The sequence below is a fragment of the Bos taurus genome, chromosome 23 (genome assembly GCF_002263795.3).
Source record: "Bos taurus isolate L1 Dominette 01449 registration number 42190680 breed Hereford chromosome 23, ARS-UCD2.0, whole genome shotgun sequence".
Classification (NCBI taxonomy): domain Eukaryota; kingdom Metazoa; phylum Chordata; class Mammalia; order Artiodactyla; family Bovidae; genus Bos; species Bos taurus.
The window spans coordinates 3,186,323-3,209,418 of record NC_037350.1 but is presented as its reverse complement, the minus strand read 5'-3'; the positions used below and the strand labels follow the sequence as shown (position 1 = coordinate 3,209,418).

The 23,096-nt window shown below is 40.6% G+C and overlaps 1 protein-coding gene across 1 annotated transcript in view; it reads left to right on the top strand.

Moving 5' to 3' along the window:
* The window catches only part of BEND6 (BEN domain containing 6), a 63,363-nt gene extending 43,303 nt beyond the window's left edge, over positions 1-20,060 (top strand). The window contains exons 6-7 of the mRNA NM_001205554.1: positions 236-372; positions 18,819-20,060. Coding sequence (NP_001192483.1) covers positions 236-363 — 128 coding nt within the window. The 3' untranslated portion in view covers positions 364-372; positions 18,819-20,060. The remainder of the gene's footprint in view (positions 1-235; positions 373-18,818) is intronic.
* Positions 20,061-23,096: the final 3,036 nt, after the last annotated feature.

Here is a 23,096-nt window from a genome sequence, read left to right as displayed (position 1 = left end):
GGATTCAAACCAGGGTCTCCTGCATTGGAGGCAGATTCTTTACCAGCTGAGCCACAAGGGAAGCCCGTATAACTTACTTTATGCATAATCATTGTACCTCTTATCCTCCCAGCCCAACATCACCCCGCCCCTACTCCCCCACTCCCCACTGGTAACCACCGGTTTGTTCTTTGTTTTTGTGACTCTACTCCCATCTGATAAAATGTTTTTCTGTGTTTTGTTGTTGCTGTTACAGGAATCACAAAGCAATTGTTTCCCAGCACAGACGACGCTTCAATCAGGAGAATGATAGGGCAAAAGTTAAACAACTGTACCAAGAAGCCAAATTTAAGCAAAACTCTGAGCTCTCAGGATATTAAGTAGGACTTCTCGGTAAGTCTTGTCAATCTCTGTAATCCTTTCAGTGTGGCAAGAAGATGCAGTGCCTGTACCATGAGACAGCCTTTCCCAAACACTCTGCTGGAGGAGACCAGGTGGCTGTGCGAAGCTGATGAGTAGTCCTGGGGTGAAGCAAAGACAGGGAAGGGGATGTAAACTTGGGAAATGCTGGGTCAGGTACACAGATTCTCCTCTCCCAGAGCCTCTCAAATATTCTGATGCCCTTTAAACACGCCCGAGTGCAGCAGAAATCTCTAAGAAGGGCATATTGGGTATAGTGTTTCCCAAGTGCATTTCACTGAGGGAGTTTTATTTTTCTTCACGTCTTAACTATGGGTGGAGCTAGAAGGGAGCCAGGGGAAAGACACATGACAATTTAGGAAGTGCTTCTCTAGAATAAGAGGGGTACAGACCCTTGGGAGGTCCCTGAGGCCCGTCACTGGGGCTGCACTTACAACGCTGAACAGAGAACAAACCGCTGGTCGAGGGTCTCCTCTACCATCCCATCCTGCTTCCCAGTGTCTTTAAATCTTTCAGTCAGTTGTTACAGTTTGTATTTGTGAGATAAGTATTTTTTACCAATATATTTGTATTAAAATACTCAAAGGAAGAACTATTTGTTTTTAGTGAGTTCTAAAGGAAATTCACTTTATGATCAGGCCTTGCCCTAGGCAAGAGTGTGATGTGGAATTGTGTTTGCTTTACTAACTGAAAGTCTTGGCCTTTTCACCTGTCCTCATTCTTCCTCTTCATTATTTTGATGGAAAATACATGACACATGTGCACTGTTATGCTTTTAATAACTTTTTTTTTAAATAACTTTTAAACAGAGTATATGATAAGCAAGTGAGGGCAGGTTTTCCTTCCATTTTCTTTACTTCTGCCTTTGACTTCCACTTTGCCTGCTCTCTGCCTGATTTCATCACCTTGAGACCATGTCATTTGTCTTTTTCTTCTGACTGTGTTTTAAATAGATGTGGATATGAGTGTAATACAGTGATGCCCCCATCCATCACTGACTACCACCTCATCCTCCTTGAGGGTCCCTTACTATGTTGCTGTACATTTAAGGCTACCTCTGCTGAGGGTCAACAATAGTCTCTCTTCCTGTAACAAAACAAAATGACCAAAACACCTACTTATAATAGCTGCAGGGAAATTCTTTCCCTTGGCTCATACATACTGGCAGACCTGCCTGAAGAATTTATAAAAGGTAAAGATACTTGTATCCTTTTTCTCCCCGGGGGATTAAAAATTTCAGTAGATGGTGAATCTCACAGTCACCCAGTTAAGAGCTAATTGCTTAAAAGAGCCCTTGGAACTTCTTGGGTTTTTTTTTTAATTTATTTTATTGAAGTACAGTTGATTTACAATGTTAATTTCTACTGTAGAGCAAAGTGATTCACGTATATATATACATATATATATATATTCTTTTTTGTATTCTTTTCATTATGGTTAATCCCAGGATATTCAAAATATGGACTTCTTTTTTGACATGAGGCTCCTCAGTTGTATCATGGCCAAGTTCCCCATCTACGGGTCATGTTACCAGACCTCCAAGTCATAGGGCTCTCTTTTGGAGCACATAATTGTGTCTCAGAGCTCCGCAAAGCATTTTCATATCCTAACTCCTTCCTGTTTTATATCCCAGGCTGTGAGGGCGGGCATGAAACTCATATCTGATAACAGCACAATATTGAAGAAATTAAAGTTAAAAGGTTTTTCTATCAGTTTTGCTTGCACTTGCCAGCCATAAAAATCACCTGGTGATGACATTAATTAAAACTGAAAGGAAGAAGGAATCTTTTGTTATGAATGCAGGAAACTCTGGTGCCTCATGCCCCTGAGCTTGGGGGCCAAGATGCTTGGAATAGAAATGCGTATATTTTGAATCAGAAGTAGAGATAAACAGTAGAATGGGATTTTTGTTTAATTGGCAGATACCTTTCATTTGAAGTATAGGCTCAATCCAATTATTTCAAAAGGACTGAGAAAATTCACTGGGAAAGACAGGGTCACAGAAGCCCTGATTCAGCCGTGCTTGATGAATGAGTCAGATACAGCGCCACCTGGTGGAGCACTGCTACACTTACAGCGCCACCTGGTGGAGCACTGCTACACTTACAGCGCCACCTGGTGGAGCACTGCTGCACTTTTCTCTTTTTGCTCATTTGATGGGTAGGAACCTAAAGTGACTGCGTTTACTCAGGCAAACCATACTCCTCCTCACCATGCCTTCAAAAGTATTCTTTGGAAAAATCATTGCTCTCCCATTACTGCAGTAAAAGCAGTAGATACTTCAAAACCATGTAGATTTCTATGAATTCCAATATATCTAGGAAACCCAGCAGGCCTACCAGGGCTCTGGTAGACTGTGCCCCCCATGCAGGACTGAGCTCCCAGTGGCCCCCAGCTTGGATTTGAGAAGACAAACATTTCCCAGCTCAGACTCGTCTTTGTAAGAATAAGAGCTAAGCCCATCCTGCCACTTTGAGTCCATCCCCTCTCACTTCCGTGACTTGTCTGCAGCTCTCACTCTGCCTAGAGCTTCATGTTGCCAATCTTTCTGACCTTTCTCCATTGTTTTGCTTTTTTCTTACACGAGCTGTAGAACATTTTATCTATAAGGATTACAGAATATTAGACCATCACCTCTGTAACATTCCTCGGTGGTCAAACAGCCTTCTGAAATGTCCATGGCTGCTGCAGTGTATATAATCTCTACCATAATATTACATGTGCATGTAACTGCAAGGTGATCTAATACAGCAGTGCTCAGACACGGTTGGGAGGGGTTTTGTCCCCTGCCCCTGAAAGGGGATATGTGAAAATGTCTTGAAGGCCTTTGGGTTAGAGAGGCGCCAGGGATGCTGCTATACATCCAACAATATACAGGACAGCCCCCATAATAAAGAATTACCCAGTCCATCTGTCAATTCTGCCTAAGTTGAGAAAGTGAAAGTGAAAGTTGCTCAGTTGTGTCTGACTCTTTGCTACCCAATGGACTGTACAGTCCATGGAATTCTCCAGGCCAGAATACTGGAGTGGGTAGCTTTTGCCTTCTCCAGGGGATCTTCCCAATCCAGGGATCAAACCCAGGCCTGCCATCGCAGGCAGATTCTTTCCCAGCTGAGCCACAAAAGAAGCCCAAGAATACTGGAGTGGGTAGCCTATCCCTTCTCCAGGGGATCTTCCCAACCCAGGAATCAAACCAGGGTCTTCTGGACTGCAGGCAGATTCTTTACCAGCTGAGCTATGAGGGAAGCCCAAGGCTGAGAAATCCTGACGTAAATGATTTCCTGGTCACCAGGATGATAGAGTAGGAAGACCCTGAGCATACCTCCTCCCAGGGGCACACCAAGATTAAACCTGTTTGCAGACCATCTATCAATAGGAATGACCTGAAGACTAGCAGAAAGGATCTTCTACAACTAAAGAGATGAAGAAGGAACCACAAGAAGAAGGGTGGGAGGGGTGGAGACATGGTATAGTCAAGACCCAAGTAAGTAACCAATGAACAAGAGGATAGTCACAATCGCAGAGGTTCTCCCCAGGGAGTGATGGGTCCAAGACCCATATCAAGCTTCCCAGCCATGGGGGTCCTGGCACCAGGAAGACAAGCCCCCAGAATATCTGGCTTTGAAGGTGCAGCTTGCATTCAAGAGAGCTAGGGGCCTGTAGGAAATAGAGACCCCACTCAAACAGGGTATGTGCAGAATCTCACACATTGTAAGTCCCAGTTCAGAAGCAACAATCTGAAAGAAGCCTGGGTCAGACTCACTTGCTGCCCTTGGACAGCCTCCTGGACCAGTAGGAGGCAACGGGGACTTCCCTAGAGACAGAGACACTGGTGGCAGCCACTTTTGGGAGCGCATTCTACCGCAAGGACACTGGTGCTGGCAACCACCGTTTTGGAGCCCTCTCTCTAGCCTATTAGCTCCGGGACTTACCCACCCACCAGCCGGTCACCACTAGTCTTGGGACCCCTCAGGTTGAACAGGGACCTGGCCCCACCCTCTAGCAGGCTGGCAGAAGCCCTGGTACCCCCAAGGCCAGAACCAGCACTGGGAGCCCTGGTCCCACAGCCAGCAGTGCCAAGATCACACCTCACACCAGTGGGCTGGCACAAGCCTCAGCCCTCACTGGGCCCCACAGGACCTGCCCTGGATCACCTGCAGCCAGTTTACCAGGATCCTGCCTTGCCCAGTGGCTCAGCATAAATCCCAGGGCTCTGCAGGCCTGGCAGCCAGCTGTGCCAGGATGTGGCCCCTTCCACCAGCAGCCAGTAGCTTCTGCAGGAGGCAGGGCCTGGCAGCCAACTGGACAAGGGAGAGTCCCATATACCAGCATGCCCACAGCATGCCCCACCACAACAGGAGGGCCCACTCAGCCTACCTGGGGCACCCTGATAGCGCACAAGGGGCGTGCACTACTGGTATGCACAGCGTGTCTCCCACAGAAGTCCACTTCTCCAAAATCTGGATGGAAATGTAAGCAAGGGAACTTCTATTCCACTGTCAGCCACCTTTTCAACAGAAACTATGCAGGCCAGAAAGGAGTGGCACAGTATAGTCAAAGTGATAAAAAGAGAAACCTAAATCAACATAGTCCACCCATCAAGGCTCTCGTTGACGTTTGAAGGAGAGATAGTTTCCCAGACAAGTGCCGCACTCTTTAGTTCCTCTTCACTTTCTGCCATTATATCATTTCCATATCTGAGGTTGTTGATATATCGCCTGGCATCCTTGATTCCAGCTTATAATTCTTCCAGCCTGGCATGCTATATGATGTACTCTGCAAAGAAGTTAAATAAGCAGGGTGACAACACACAGCCTTCTCATACTTTTTCCCCAATTTTGAACTAGTCCATTGTTCCATGTCCCGTTAACTGTTGCTTCTTGACCCGCATACAGGTTTCTCAGGAGGCAGATCAGGTGTTCTGGTATTCCCATCTCTTTAAGAATTTTCCAGTTTCTTGTGATCCACACAGTGAAAGGCTTTAGCATAGTCAATGAAGCAGAAATAGATTCCAAATTTCCTGGAATTCCATTGTGACCCAATGAATTCCATTGTGACCCAACGACTCCATTCTGTAATCCAACAAATGTTGAAAATTTGATCTCTACTTCCTCTGCTTCTTTGAAAACCAACTTGGACATCTAGAAGTTCTTGGTTCACATACTCCTGAAGCCTAACTTGAACAATTTTGAACATAACCTTACTAACATGTAAAATGAATGCAATTGTACCCTACTTGGAAAATTCTAAAAAAGAGCATTGCCCTTTTTTGTAATTGGAATGAAAACTGACCTTTTCTAGTCCTGTGACCACTATTGAGCTTTCCAAATTTGCTGTCATATTGAGGGCAGCATTTTAACAGCATCATCCTTTAGGATTTGAAATAACTGGAATTCCATCACCTCCACTAGCTTTATTCCTAGTACTGCTTCCTAAGGCCCATTTGACTTCACACTCCAGGATGTCTGGCTCTAGGTGAGTAACCACATCATTGTGGTTATCCAGGTCATTAAGACCTTTTTTTTTTTTCTGGTTGAGAGACAACTTTTCTTAAAAACATGTAAAACCACTCCCACTTGTGAGTTAGTATATCTACATTATTACCTTTAATTGCAATCTACTGTTTCATGTTATACATCACTATAGTTTATTTTTTATTTCTATTTTTTTGTTTGTATTTTAGTTTACTTATTTTTTAATTGTAGGATAATTGCTTTACAGAATTTTGTTGTTTTCTGTCAAATTTCAACATGAATAAGCCATAGGTATACAATATATCCCCTCCCTTTTGAACCTCCCTCCCATTTCCCTCCCCATCTCACCCCTCTAGGTTGATACAGAGCCCCTGTTTGAGTTTCCTGAGCCATACAGCAAATTCCCGTTGGCTATCTATTTTACATATGATAATGTAAGTTTCCATGCTACTCTTTCCATACATTTCATCCTCTCCTCCCCTCTCCCCATGTCCATAAGTTTATTCTCTATGTCTGTTTCTCCATTGCTGCCCTGCAAATAAATTCTTCTGTACCATTTTTCTAGATTCTGTATATGTGCATTAGTATACGATAATTATCTTTCTCTTTCTGACTCACTTCACTGTGTATAATAGGCTCTAGGTTCATCCACCTCACTAGAATCAAATGCGTTCCTTTTTATGGATGAGTAATATGTGTATATGTACCACAACTTCTTTATCCATTCATCTGTCGATGGACATCTAGGTTGCTTCCATGTTCTAGCTATTGTAAATAGTGGTGCAATGAAAAATGGGATACATGTGTCTTTTTAAATTTTGGTTTCTTCAGGGTATGTGCCTAGGAGAGGGATTGCTGAGTCATCAGATCAGATCAGTCACGCAGTCATGTCTGACTCTTTGCAACCCCATGAATCGCAGCATGTCAGGCCTCCCTGTCCATCACCAACTCCCGGAGTTCACTCAGACTCACGTCCATCGAGTCAGTGATGCCATCCAGCCATCTCATCCTTTGTCGTCCCCTTCTCCTCTTGCCCCCAATCCCTCCCAGCATCAGAGTCTTTTCCAATGAGTCAACTCTTCGCATGAGGTGGCCAAAGTACTGGAGTTTCAGCTTTAGCATCATTCCTTCCAAAGAAATCCCAGGGCTGATCTCCTTCAGAATGGACTGGTTGGATCTCCTTTCAGGCCAAGGCACTCTCAAGAGTCTTCTCCAACACCACAGTTCAAAAGCATCAATTCTTTGGCGCTCAGCCTTCTTCACAGTCCAACTCTCACATCCATACATGACCACTGGAAAAACCATAGCCTTGACTAGACGGACCTTTGTTGGCAAAGTAATGTCTCTGCTTTTGAATATGCTATCTAGGTTGGTCATAACTTTCCTTCCAAGGAGTAAGCGTCTTTTAATTTCATGGCTGCAGTCACCATCTGCAGTGATTTTGGAGCCCAGAAAAATAAAGTCTGACACTGTTTCCACTGTTTCCCCATCTATTTCCCATGAAGTGGTGGGACCGGATGCCATGATCTTCGTTTACTGAATGTTGAGCTTTAAGCCAACTTTTTCACTCTCCACTTTCACTTTCCTCAAGAAGCTTTTTAGTTCTTCTTCACTTTCTGCCATAAGGGTGGTGTCATCTGCATATCTGAGGTTATTGATATTTCTCCCAGCAATCTTGATTCCAGCTTGTGTTTCTTCCAGTCCAGCGTTTCTCATGATGTACTCTGCATATAAGTTAAATAAACAGGGTGACAATATACAGCCTTGATGAACTCCTTTTCCTATTTGGAACCAGTCTGTTGTTCCATGTCCAGTTCTAACTGTTGCTTCCTGACCGGCATACAAATTTCTCTAGAGGCAGATCAGGTGGTCTGGTATTCCCATCTCTTTCAGAATTTTCCACAGTTTATTGTGATCCACACAGTCAAAGGCTTTGGCATAGTCAATAAAGCAGAAATAGATGCTTTTCTGGAACTCTCTTGCTTTTTCCATGATCCAGCGGATGTTGGCAATTTGATCTCTGGTTCCTCTGCCTTTTCTAAAACCAGCTTGAACATCAGGAAGTTCACAGTTCACGTATTGCTGAAGCCTGGCTTGGAGAATTTTGAGCATTACTTTACTAGCGTGTGAGATGAGTGCAATTGTGTGGTAGTTTGAGCATTCTTTGGCATTGCCTTTCTTTGGGATTGGAATGAAAACTGACCTTTTCCAGTCCTGTGGCCACTGCTGAGTTTTCCAAATTTGCTGGCATATTGAGTGCAGCGCTTTCACAGCATCATCTTTCAGGATTTGGAATAGCTCAACTGAAATTCCAACACCTCCACTAGCTTTGTTCGTAGTGATGCTTTCTAAGGCCCACATGACTTCACATTCCAGGATGTCTGACTCTAGGTCAGTGATCACACCATCGTGATTATCTGGGTCGTGAAGATCTTTTTTGTACAGTTCTTCTGTGTATGCTGAGTCATATGGTAGTTTTATTCCTAGATTTTTAAGGAATCTCCATACCATCTTCCATAGTGGCTGTATCCATTTACATTCCCACCAACAGTGCAAGAGCATTCCCTTTTCTCCACACCCACTCCAGCATTTATTGTTTGTAGACTTCTGATGATGGACATTCTGACTGGTGTGAGGTGATACCTCATTGTAATTTTGATTTGCATTTCTCTAATAATGAGGGATGTTGAGCATCTTTTCATGTGTTTGTTAGTCATCTGTCTGTCTTCTTTGGAGAAATGTCTGTTTAGGTCTTTTTCCCATTTTTTGATTGGGTTGTTTTTCTGGTATTAAGTTGTATGAGCTGCTTGTATATTTTGGAAATTAATCCTTTGTCAGTTGTTTCACCTGCTATTATTTTCTCCCATTCTGAGGGTTGTCTTTTCACCTTACTTAGAGTTTCCTGTGCTGTGCAAAAGCTTTTACGTTTAATCAGGTCCCACTTGTTTACTTTTGTTTTTATTTCCATTACTCTAGGAGGTGGGTCATAGAGGGTCTTGCTTTGATTTATGTCCTCGAGTGTCCCGCCTATGTTTTCCTCTAAGGGTTTTCTAATTTCTGGTCTTACATTTAGGTCTTTAATCCATTTTAAGTTTATCTTTGTGTATGGTGTTAGGAAGTATTCTAATTTCATTCTTTTACATGTAGCTGTCCAATTTTTCCAGCACCATTTATTGAAGAGGCTGTCTTTGCCCCATTGTATATTCTTGCCTCCTTTGTCAAAAATAAGGTGCCCACAGGTGCATGGGTTTATTTCTGGGCTTTCTATCTTGTTCCATTGGTCTATATTTCTTTTTTTGTGCCGGTACCATACTGTCTTGATGACTGTCGTTTTGTGGTGTAATCTGAAGTCAGGAAGGTTAATTCTTCCAGCTCCATTGTTTTTTCTCAAGACTGCTGTAGCTATTTGGGGTCTCTTGTGTTTCATATGAATTTTGAAGTTTTTTGTTCTAGTTCTGTGAAAACTGCCATTGGTAATTTGATAGGGATTGCATTGAATCTGTAGATTGTGTTTGGTGGTATAGTCTTTTTCATAATATTGATTCTTCCTACCTCAACATGGGATATCTCTCAATTTGTTTATGTCATCTTTTATTTCTTTCATCAGTGTCTTAAAATTTTCTGTGTACACTTCTTTTGTCTCATTAGGTAAGTTTACTCCTAGATATTTTATTCTTTTTGTTGCAGTGGTGAATGGGATTAATTCCTTGATTTCTCTTTCTGATTTTTCGTTGTTAGTATGTAGAAATGCAAGTGATTTCTGTGCGTTGATTTTGTATCCTGTGACTTTGCTAAATTCACTGATTAGCTCTAGTAATTTTCTGATAGTATCTTTATTGTTTTTAACGTACAGTATCATGTCATCTGCAAACAGTGAGAGCTTGACTTCTTTCCAATCTGGATTCCTTTTATTTCTTTTTGTTCTCTGACTGCTGTAGCTAGGGCTTCCAGAACTATGTTGAATAATAGTGGTGAAACCCTTGTCCTGTTCCTGATCTTACGGAGAATGCTTTCAGTTTTTCACCATTGAGAATAATGTTTCCTGTAGGCTTGTCATATATGGCCTCTACAATGTTGAGGTTGGTTCCTTCTGTGCCCATTTTTTGAAGAATTTTCATCATAAATGGGTGCTGAGTTTTGTCAAAGGCTTTTTCTGCATCTATTGAGATTATCATATAGTTTTTATCTTTCAGTTTGTTAATATGGTGTATCACATTGATTGATTTGCATATATTGAAGAATCTTGCCTCCCTGGAATAAACCCAACTTGATCATGGTGTATGAGCTTTTTAATGTATTGTTCAATTCTGTTTGCTAAAATTTTGTTGAGGATTTTTGCATCTATGTTCATCAGTGATATTGCCCTGTAGTCTTCTTTTTTTGTGTTGTCTTTATCTGGTTTTGGTATCAGGGTGATGGTGGCTTCATACAAAGAGTTTGGAAGTGTTCCTTCCTCTGCAATTTTTTGAAAGAGTTTTAGAAGAATAGGCATTAGCTCATCTCTAAATGTTTGATAGAATTCTCCTGTGAAACCATCTGAGGGCCTTTTTTGGTGGGGGGGAGATTTTTTTTATTGCTGCTTCAATTTCAGTGATTGCAATTGGGTTGTTCATAATTTCTACTTCTTCCTGGTTCAGTCTTGGAAGATTGAACATTTCTAAGAATCTCTGTTTCTTCCAGGTTATCCATTTTATTGCCATATAGTTGTTCATAATAGTCTCTAATAATCCTTTGTATTTCTGCACTGTCTGTTGTAATCTCTCCTTTTTCATTTCTAATTATGTTGATTTGTTTCTTCTCTCTCTTTTCCTTGATGAGTCTGGCTAAAGTTTTGTCCGCTTTGTGTATCTTCTCAAAGAAGCAGCTTTTAGTTTTATTAAGCTTTACTCTTGTTTCTTTCATTTCTTTTTCAGTTATTTCTGCTCTATTTTTATGATTTCTTTCCTTCTGCTAATTCTGGGGGGTTTTGCTCTTCTTTTTCCAGTTGTTTTAGATGTAAAGTTAGGTTGTATATTCAATGTTTTTCTTGTTTCTTGAGGTAGGATTGTATTGCTATAAACTTCCTCTTAGAACTGCTTTTTGCTGCATCCCATAGGTTTTGAGTTGTGTTTTCATTGTCATTTATTTCCAGAAATTTTTTGATTTCCCTTTTGATTTCTTCAGTAACCTGTTGGTTACTTAGAAACGTATTGTTTAATCTCCATGTGTTTGTGTTTTTTACAGTTTTTCTGTTGTATTTGATATCTAGTCTCATAGCATTGTGGTCAGAAAAGACACTTGATATGATTTCAGTTTTCTTAAATTTACTGAGGTTTGATTTGTGACTCAAGATGTGGTCTGTCCTGGAGAATGTTCCATGTGCACTTGAGAAGATGTATTTTTCTGCATTTAGATGGAATGTCCTGAAGATACCAATGAGATCCATCTCATCTAATGTTTCAGTTAAGACTTGTGTTTCCTTATTAATTTTCTGTTTCGATGATCTGTCCATTGGTATGAGTGGGGTGTTAAAGTCTCCTACTATTATTGTGTTACTATTAATTTCTCCTTTTATGTCTGTTAGTGTTTGTCTTAATGTATTGCAGTGCTCCTATGTTGGGTGCATAGATATTTACAATTGTTATGTCTTCCTCTTGGATTGATCCCTTGATCATTATGTAGTGTCCTTCCTTATCTCTTGTAATATTCTTTGTTTTAAAGTCTATTTTTTCTGGTATGAAGATTGCTATTCCAGCTCTCTTTTGCTTTCCATGTGCATGGAATATATTTTTCCATCCAGACATCTAGAATATATTTTTCCATCCAGACTCTCACTTTCAGTCTATATGTGTCTTTAGGTCTGAAGTGGGTTTCTTGTAGACAGTACATATATGGGTCTTGTTTTTATATCCATTCAGCCAGTCTGCGTCTTTTGGTTGGAACATTTAATCCATTTACATTTAAAGTAATTATTGATATATGTGTTCCTATTGCCAGTTTCTTAACTGTTTGGGGTTTGATATTGTAGATCTTTTTCTTCTCTTGTATTTCTTGACTCTATAAGTCCCTTTAACATTTGTTGTAAAGCTGATTTGGGGTTACTGAATTCTCTTAACTTTTGCTTGTCTGAAAAGCTTTTGATTTCTCCATCAATTTTGAATGAGGTCCTTGCTGGGTACAGTAATCTTGGTTGTAGATTTTTCCCTTTCAGTACTTAAAATATATCCTGCCATTCCCTTCTGGCCTGCAGAGTTTCTGCTGAAAGATCAGCTGTTAAACGTATCGGGTTTCCCCTGTATGTTCCTTGTTTCTTTTCCCTTGCTGCTTTTAATATTCTTTACTGTGTTTCATCTTTGTTAGTTTGATTATTATGTGTCTTGGCCTGTTTCTCCTTGGATTTACCCTGTATGGGACTCTTTGTGCCTCTTGGACTTGATTGATTATTTCCTTTTCCATGTTGGGGATATTTTCACCTATAATCTCTTCAAAAATGTTCTCATACCTTTTCTTTTTCTCTTCTTCTCGGACCCCTATAATTTGAATCTTGGTGCATTTGACATTGTCCAAGGGGCCTCTGGAACTATCCTCAGTTCTTTTCATTCTTTTCATTCATTCATACTTTATTCTGTTCTTCAGAAGTTATTTCTACCATTTTATCTTCCAGCTCACTGATTCATTCTTCTGCTTCAGATATTCTGCTATTGATTCCTTCTGCCATATTTTTAATTTCAGTAATTATGTTTGTCTCTGTATGTTTGTTCTTTAATTCTTCTAGGTCTTTGTTAATTGATTCTTGCATTTTCTCCATTCTGTTTTTTCAAGGTTTTTGATCATCTTTACTATCATTATTCTGAATTCTTTTTCAGGTAGTTTGCTTATCTCCTCTTCATTTATTTTGGCTTCTGTGTTTATAGTTTTACTCATTTGTGCAGTATTTCTCTGCCATTTCATTACTTTTCTTAAACTTACTGTGTTTGAGATCTTCTTTTCCCAGGCTTCAAGGTGGAATACTTTCTTTTGGTTTCTGCCCTCCTAATGTTGGTGCAGTGGTTTGTGTAAACTTCATACAGGGTGAGATTTGTGCTGTTTTGTTGGTGGTGGTGGTCCTCTGATGGGCAAGGCTGAGTGAGGTGGTAATCCTGTCTGCTGATGATTGGGTTTGTATTTTTGTTTTGTTTGTTGTTTGGATGAGGCATCCTGCACAGGGTGCTACTCATGGTTGGGAGATGCTGGGTCTTGTATTCAAGTGGTTTCTTTTGTGGGAGTTCTCACTATTTGATAATCCCTAGGATTAGTTCTCTGGTAGTCTGGGGTCTTGGAGTCAGTGTCCCCACTCCAAAGGCTCAGGGCTTGATCTCTGGTCAGGAATGAAGATTCCAGAAGTGGTGTGTTATGGCATTAAGTGAGATTAAAACAAATACCCAAAAACGAGGAACCAAAGATGAACCCCAGACAAATGGCAGTTACAAAATCAGGCAAAATAATTTAAAAAATGGAAAATGCACCTATACATATACACCCATAAACAAAATGAGAACAGTCCAATAAAAGTAAAGTACAATGGATTGACCTGGTGAAAACGGAAACCAAAAGTTATATCTACCAGTTAGGAACAAAACTAACTACGGCACAAACTGGAAAACAAAGCTAGAGCAAGGTGCCAGCTGAGGATTAAGCAAAGAAAACAAAACTAGCAAATATGTTGAGAGGAAAGTAAAGGAGAAAAACAAAGAAAGAATAGATATTCAAAGTTAAATAGAGGTAGATAAAGAAAAGTTATATACATTAAAGATTAACTGCAAGGGAAAAAGAACAGTAGGAAAAAGCAAACAAAGGAATAAATGTAGAAAGAATAGGTTTAAAAAATTAAAATTTAAAAAAAGAAGAGGAAAGAAAAAAAGAAGAATAAAGGAAAGAAAAAAAATAAAATAAAGAAAAACTCCACAGAACTGCAAAGGTCCAATGTAGAAGCAGAGGTTTATAACAACAATAAAAAGTGTGATTGAAAGAAAAAAACTCAAAAGCTTGATTAGCTTTCATAGTGTCAATAAAACTGACAACTACAACAGAGGAGGGGTGAAAGAGGAAAAAAAAGAAAAAGAAAGAACATCCAAAAGAACCACAGAGCAAGTCAAAACAGAGTAACAAATGTTTTTCTTGAGTTACTGCTGTCAGGGAGTCACAGTCCACCTCACCTCCCTAGGATGGCCTCCAATACTGTGCTGGTCTCTGGACCTGCTGTGGGGGCAGCTCGGATTCTAATCTGGTCCTACTCCTGTATGCTCTTGCCTCCAATGTCCACAGCTATCAGAACTAGTATGTTTTCTTTTGTGGGAGCTCTCAACGTCCTTTTATCTATTCCATAGACACAGGGTCTGCCTTGTTGATTGTGTGGATTTAATCTGCAGCTTGTACAGCTGGTGAGGAGGTTTTGGGTCTTCTTCCTTAGCCACACTGCCTCTGGGTTTCAATTGTGGTTTTATTTCCACCTCTGCATGTGGTTTGGGGGTTTGTGTCCACTGTGGTTTGGGGGTTTGTGTCCACCGGGGTTTGCTCCTGAGGCTGCCCTGGAGGGCTTGGGTTTGCCTCTGTGAGGGCCAGGTGTGGAGGCAGTGCAGCTGTTTGAGTCTCAGGGGTTCTGGCAGCAACAGTACTCAGTAGGGCTGGCGGCTAGGGCAGCAGGAAATACAGTGCTCTAGAAGGGTACGGCAACCAGTATTGGCCAGTACGCTCCAGTATTCTTGCCTGAAGAACCCCCCTGACAGAGAAGCCTGGCAGGCCACACTCCATACAGTTGCAAAGAGTTGGACATAATTGAAGTGACCCCATGTGCATAGACTTTTCTTTGCCTGTGGCAGCTCTGCCCCAGTGAGGGTTGAGTGTGAAGGTGGTGCAGCTACTTGGGTTGTGGGAACCCTGGTGGCACCAAGTGTGCAGGGACACGGACTGCCTCAGCCTCAGGAGTTATGGTGCTATCAGTCTTTTTTAGAGCCTCTGGTAGCTGGCAATCAGAAGGCCTCTTTGGCTAGTCTTTCTCCATAGCTCCGCCCATTCAGGCACTTAGAGGGTTCTCTTGCCTGGGGTCCTTCTATGTTGTTCTGAGTGTCAGGCACATAGAGGGGCTCCCCTGGCTGGGGTCCTACTCTGGAGATCAGCATGTCAGGCACTTAAAGGGGCACCCTGGGTGGGGTCTTAACTCTAGTTCGGTGCATCAGGCACTTGATGGGCCATCCCGTCTACTGATCAACTGCCAGTGCTGACGTGTGGGGAAAGAGAGGCTATGGTGATGGCTCCACTCCCTACGTGTGACTCAGCAGTATTGCCTTGCTTCCATGGCTGCCTGGCTTTCCTCCACAGGCATTTTCCACCACAATCTCCTCCCTCACATCCTCTCTGTCCGTCTCTCCAGTCGACAGCAGCCCTTGCCCTGGGGTTGCTCCACAATCCCTAAGCTCCAGCTCCCAGCCACTGCACCTTCTAAGTAAGGGACCTGTGTCCCTGTCCAGGGTATGTATGGCTGCAGCAAGGACTGTCTGATTCTCATTCCATTTAGGTTGACAGAGATCAACTGTTTCACTCTCAGCCTTAAAAGTTTTTCCTCTGACTCAGACAATTGCCCCGATGTGGGGATCAGACCCCTGCTTCAGCTCTCCCACCCACTGAAGGCAGGTCCAGACCTAGTAACACTCCTGTTTTTCCCCCTAGTTCCTTCATCCTAACAAGTTTTTGCGTGGTTCTATATATTCTTTTCCACTGGTCAGGTACTCCTGTCCACTCTCAGCTGGTGGTCTTTATGCATCTCTGTGTGTGAAGGTGTATTCCTGATGTATCCATGAAAAGAGATGTACTCCGTGTCCACCTCCTCCCCCGCCATCTTGTTCTCCAAGACCTTTTTTGTATTCTTGCCACCTCTTCTTAATCTCTCCTGCTTCTATTAGGTCTTTACTATTTCTGCCCTGTATTGTTCATTTCCTTGCATGAAACATTCCCTTTATAACACCAGTTCTCTTGAAGAGATCCCTATTCTTTCCCATTCTACTGTCTTTTATTTCTTTGCACTGTTCATTTAAGAAAGCTTTCTTATGTCTCACTATTCTCTGGAATTCTGCACTCAGTGGGTATGTCTTTCCCTTTCTCCTTCACCTTTCACTTCTCTTCTTTATTTCACAGACAAAACTCTGTGAGCCTTTGACCTGCTTCATGTTGTACTCCAAGGTCAAACTTGTGTGTTACTCCAGGTATCTCTTGATTTCCTACTTTTGCATTCCAATCCCCAGTGATGAAAAGGGCATCTTTTTTTGATGTTAGTTCTAGAATGTGTTGTAGGTCTTCATAGAACCAGTCAACTTCACCTTCTCTTGCATTACTGGTTGAGGCATAGACTTGGATTACTGTGATGCTGAATCAGTTGCCTTGGAAAAGAACCAAGTACATTCTGTCATTTTTGAGATTGAACTTAAGTGCTGCATTTTTTATTCTTTTGTTGGCTATGAGGGCTACTACATTTAGTCCACTGGATTCTTGCCCACAATAGTAGACATAATGGTCATCTGAGTTAAATTCACTCATTCCTGTCCATTTTAGTTCACTGATTCTTAAAATATCAATATTCACTCATGCCATCTCCTGCTTCATCACATCCAATTTGCTTTGATTCATGGACCTAACATTCCAGGTTCCTATGCAATATTTTTCTTTACAGCATCAAACTTTACTTTCACCACCAGACACATCCACAACTGAGTGTCGTTTCCAGTTTGACCCAACCGCTTCACTTCATTCTTTCTGGAGCTATTAGTAATTGATTTCCTCTCTTCATCTGTAGCATATTCTGAACTAAGAGGCTCATCTTCCAGTGTCATATCTTTTTGCTTTTTCATACTGTTCATGGGGTTCTCACAGCTGGAACACTGAAGTAGTTCTTCTAAAGGGACTTCTCTAAATGAAAAAGAAAAACCAGAAACTCCAGAAAAAACAGAAAACCAGAAAATAGAATTATATTTCTAGAAAAACAAGAAAGGTAAAATTTCACAAGGAAAAAAAACTCACCAGTAAGAGCAAACAGACAGTAAGGGCAGTATACCCACCACTTATAATGCTAGTATGAAAGTTAAAAGACAAAATCATCTATGTTGAATAGTTAAAGAGTACACAAAATACAAAGACATAAATATGATGTAAAAAACATGACATGTTCTGGGGAGGAAGTAAAAATGTAGGATTGTTAGAATGTGTTTGAATTTAGGAGATTATCAACTTAAAAAAAAATTATCTGTATATATAGGTTGCCATATATAAACCTCGGGCTTCCCAGATGGCTCAGTGGATAAAGAACCTGTCTGCAGTGCAGGAGACATGGGATCGATCTTTGGGTTGGGAAGATCCCCTGGAAAAGGGCATGGCAACCCACTCTAGTATTCTTGCCTGGGAAATTCCATCAACAGAAGAGCCTGGCAGGCTACAGTCTGCTGCTACTGCTGCTAAGTCGCTTCAGTTGTGTCCGACTCTGTGTGACCCCATAGACGGCAGCCCACCAGGCTTCCCTGTCCCTGGGATTCTCCAGGCAAGAACAATGGAGTGGGTTGCCATTTCCTTCTCCAAATGCATGAAAGTGAAAAGTGAAAGTGAAGTCGCTCAGTCGTGTCCGACTCTTCACGACCCCATGGACTGCAGCCTACCAGGCTCCTCCTGCATGGGATTTTCCAGGCAAGAGTACTGGAATGTGGTGCCATTGCCTTCTCCAAGGCTACAGTCTATGGGGTCACAAAGAGCTGGATACGACTGAAGCGACTGAGCACGCTCATATAAACCTTATGATAACTAAAAACACAAATCCATAATACATTCCCCCACAAAAGAGAAAGGGATCCAAACGTAACTCTAAATACAGTCATCAAACCAGAGGGAAGAGAGCAAAAGAAGAGAAAAGAAAAAAACAAAGAAAGAAAAATGAATAATGAAGGAAACTATAAACAAGACAAAAAGTCACCCTACTGAATGAGAGAAGATATTTGTAAATGATATACTCCATAGGAGTTAATATCCAAAATACAGAGAACTCATACAATTGAACATAAAAAAAAAACACAAACAGCCCCATTTAAAAATGTATAGAGGACCTGAATAGACATTTTTCCAAAGAAGACATACAGATGGCGAAAAGGCATATCAAAAGATGCTCAGCATCACTAATCATCAGGGAAATGCAAATCAAAACCACAACGAGATATCATCTCACACCTGTCAGAATGGCTATTATCAAAAATACAGCAAATAAGAAGCGTTGGCAAGGATGAGAAAAGAGAAAAGAGAACCCTCATGTACTGTTGGTGGACTGAAAAATTGGTACACCCTCTGTGGAAAACAGTATGGAGGTTCCTCAAAAAATAAAAAATAAAATTACCATATGAGCCAGCAATTACACTTCTGGGTATTTTTCCAAAAAAAAAAAAAAACAAAAACAGTAATTAGAAAAGATATATGTACCCCTGTGTTCATAGAAGCATTATTTACAGTAGCCAAGACTGGAAGAAGCCTAATGTTCACTGACAGATGAATAGACAAAGAAGATGTGGGATACTTATATATATACATATATATAATTTCATATATCTATGAAAGAGGTAAGGTAGGTTTGGGAAATTTCCTAATATTTAAACACTCAGCGAGTATTATTGAAGAGTGACAAACAGAACTGTACATAATTTTTTAACGGGTATGTGGGGATTGTTCATTTTCCTTTGTGTGTTCAAGTTTTCTTTAAAGTCATTTGTTAAAAATATATATTAAATATTTTAGTTGTTACCTATGCCGGAACTCTTCAGAGTAGATCGTAAAACAATTCCTTTGCCACTGAGCTATCAGGGAAGCTTATTAAAAAAAAAAAAAAAAAAAACAACTGTTAAAAATACTATAAGAAGTCTCACATAAATATGTTCTTTTCTTTTTCTTACTTGCTTCTTATAGGTATCCTCAGTTCCTGAAACAAGAGCACCTTCAGTTGTAAGTCTAATACCGGCTCTTGCTGGAGACTCTGCAGCCTCCCTGGCAGTGAGCACAGGGACAGGCGCAGGGACAGGCCGAGAGGCACTTGGGACACCGCTGGCCGTCCTACTGGAGCACAAGCTCACGAAGAAGCTGCATGTAGACGCCACCCTCAGTACCAGTGATGCATCAAACCACAGAGTTTCTAGCAGGCCCACGAGCATGCAGTATAGTTTCTTGGAAATATGCACTTTCCTGCCCCAAAGTGCTTCCCTGTACAGCTAACCCAACAGGATAATCTGAGCTCTTATCATAACAACAAAAACTTTAACCCCTAAGAGTCATCATTGTCCTGATCAATCCCTGTTCCATTTATTATTACCAATGACTCTCCATTTTAGCTTTTGGATCTTTAGGATAAGCACATGTTTGGAAAAGTAAACAGTGAAAAAATCAATGTTCACAAACATGAGAGCAACAAAATCAACTTAATTGATCATTATATCTAATGAACTACTAGTATCTTAGCAATAAGATTACATAAAATTTATAAAATAAGAATCTGAGAAAATAAGAACAGGAAGAACTTTTCATTTTACTATAAACTTATTCCACTGTACTCCTGAAAAAGAAATAAATCCAAGTTTTTGATTGTTAAAACATGCATCAACTTTTAAAAAAAACCTTTTTTATGTTTGTCTGTTTACCTGCTTCTTTTTATTGCCTAAAGTATATTAAATGCACGTGTGTAATATAAAGCATCAATATCTAAAACATTGTGTATAAGATAAAAGCCTTTTTGTTGTTGGTTATACTGCTACATTGCTTAGTTTTAACTAATTTGTTTTCATAGTTTCAGAGGAGAAAATAATTGAAAACAAAAACGGGTTTAGTAATTAGCCACATACACGAATACCATTTTGTAAACGAATGAAAGATAAAATATTCTTTATCAATAGACTTCTCATTTGACGTCAGGTTGTCACAAGTGACAATTGTGCAGTGTCAAGCCATGCTTCTTCAGCACAAAAGGCCATGCTCAGACTTGGAGAGGAGGATCCCTAAGATGGTTACAAAGTCCAGTACTGTGGACCCGGGAACATTCCATAACGGTTGCTTGACAACAATGTGATTGTACAAAATAAATATTCTTAAGGAAATAACTTAGGTTGACATTTGCTACTTTTAACTAAATATGAATATATTTCATTGAAAATATAAAAACCATTTGCTTGTTTCTTATTAATGTGAAAAATCCAGGGAGAAAATAATTTTCTGGGCTGATAGTTTTTTTACATAACATAGGGTTGCTTGTATTAGTATCTTTTCAAATCAAAGTTCTGTCTGGATGTATGCCCAGAAGTGGAATTGCTGGATCCGATGATAACTCTAATTTTAGTTTTTTGAGGAATCTCAATACTGTTCTCCCTAGTGGCTGCATCAATTTACATTTCCATCAACAGTATAGGAGGGTTCCCTTTTCTTCACATCCTCTTCAGCATTTATTATCTGTAAACTTTTTAAAAAGATTTAAAAGAACTAAAAAACTGAAAAGCTTCATATATTTAATGATCGTATATGCTTGTCAAATAAGAGCTGAGGTGAATTTTTTTCTAAATTCAATATCTGCGATGTCATTGTTTGCTCTCTGGGTTTCAGGTGTGTGGTCACCTGATAGACCATCCACTGGAAGTGTATGTCCATGTTCATTCTTTGGACCCTGGTCACTGTGAGGTGGAGCCTGGCAAGGGCTAATCGTCCTGGGGGTCAATAACAAATATCAGTGCTCCTGTTAACCTTGTCATAGCCAAATAGAGGGTCAAAAAGTCAACGTGTTGCAGGAAGTTCCAAATGTGAAAATTAACAAAGCAGTTGAAAGCTACAGCTAACATCATATTTCATGATGGAAGACAGAATGCTTTCCCTCTAAAGGAAGAACAAATCAAGAATCTTTATTCTCACTACATATAGTCAAGATTGTGTTGGAGCTTCTAACTAGTACAGTAAGCCAAGGAAAGAAATAAAAGTCATTCAGATTAGAAGAGAAGCAGAAAGATTGTCTTTATCCACAGACAACAGGTTTATCTATGCAGATGATCAAATGGAGTGTCTAAAAAGTAGAAAAACTAAAAAGTGAGTTCAGCAAAGATGCAAGATACAAGATCAATTTACAGAAGTCAATTGTATTTCAGCTGTTGGGTCAGCAAGATGACAGAATAGAAGTTTAATATCACCTTTTTCTGATAAAATGTGGTCCACTGGAGAAGGGAATAGCAAACCACTTCAGTATTCTTGCCTTGACAACCCCATGAACAGTATGAAAATGCAAAAACATAGGACACTGAAAGATGAACTCCACAGGTCAGTAGGTGCCCAATAAGCTACCAGAGATCAGGGGAGAAATAACTCCAGAAACAATGAAGAGACAGAGCCAAAGTAAAAACAACACCCAATTGTGGATGTCAATGGTGATGGAAGTAAAGTCTGATGCTGTAAAGAGCAACATTGCATAGGAACCTGGAATGTTAGGTCCACGAATCAAGGCAAATTGAAAGTGGTCAAACAGAAGATGGTAAGAGTGAACATTGACATTTTAGGAATCAGTGAACTAAAATGGATTGGAATGGATGAATTTAACTCAGATGACCATTATATCCACTACTGTGGGCAAGAATCCCTTAGAATAAATGGGGTAGTCATCATAGTCAACAAAAGAATCAGAAATGCAATACTTGGATGCAATCTCAAAACAACAGAATGATCTCTGTTCGTTTCCAAGGCAAACCATTCGATATCACAGTACTCCAAGTCTATGCCCCAAACAGTAATGCTGAAGAAGCTGAGGTTGAATGATTCTATGAAGACTTACAAGACCTTCTAAAATTAACACCCAAAACAGATGTCCTCTTCATTATAGGGGACTGGAATTCAAAAGCAGGAAGTCAAGAAATACCTGGCTAAGTCACTTCAGTTGTGTCCGACTCTGTGTGACCCCATAGACAGCAGCCCACCAGACTCCCCTGTCCCTGGGATTCTCCAGGCAAGAACGCTGGAGTGGGTTGCCATTTCCTTCTCCAGTGGACCTGGAGTGACAGGCAAATCTGACCTTGGAGTATAAAACAAAGCTGGTCAAAGGCTAACAGAGTTTTACCAAGAGAACACTCTGGTCATAGCAAACACCCTCTTTCAACAACACAAGAGAAGACTCTACACAAGAACAACACCAGATGGTCAATACCGAAATCAGATTGATTATATTCTTTGCAGCCAAAGATGGAGAAGCTCTATACAGTCAGCAAAAACAAGACCAGGAGCTGACTGTGGCTCAGATCATGAACTTCTTCTTAAGTATTCAGACTTAAGTTGAAGAAAGTAGAGAAAACCACTAGACCATTCAGGTATGACCTAAATCAAATCCTTTATGATTATACAATGACAGTGACAAATAAACCAAGGGATTACATCGGATAGACACAGTGCCTGAAGAACTATGGATGGTGGTTCATGACATTGTACAGGAGGCAGGGATCAAGACCATCCCCAAGGAAAAGAAATGCAAAGAGGCAAAATGGCTGTCTGAGGAGGCCTTACAATTAGCTGAGAAAAGAAGAGAAGTGAAAGGAGAAAAGGAAAGATATACCCATTTGAATGCAGAGTTCCAAAGAATAGCACAGGGAGATAAGAAAGGCTTCCTCAGTGATCAAAGCAAAGAAATAGAGGAAAGCAGTAGAATGGGAAAGACTAGAGATCTCTTCAAGAAAATTAGAGATACCAAAGGAACATTTCATGCAAAAATGGGCTCAATAAAGGACAGAAATGGTATGGCCCTAACAGAAGCAGAAGATATTAAGAAGAGGTGGCAAGAATACACAGAAGAACTATACAAAAAAGATCTTCAGGACCAAGATAACCACGATGGTGTGATCACTCACCTAGAGCCAGACATCCTGGAATGCAAAGTCAAGTGGGCCTTAGGAAGCATCACTATGAACAAAGTTAGTGGAGGTGTTGGAATTCCAGTTGAGCTATATCAAATCCCAAAGGATGATGCTGTGAAAGTGCTGCACTCAATATGCCAGCAAATTTGGAAAACTCAGCAGTGGCCACAGGACTGGAAAAGGTCAGTTTTCATTCCAATCCCAAAGAAAGGCAATGCCAAAGAAAGTTCAAACTACTGAACAATTGCACTCATCTCACATGCTAGTAAAGTAAAATCCTCCAAGCCAGGCTTCAACAATATGTGAATCGTGAACTTCCGGA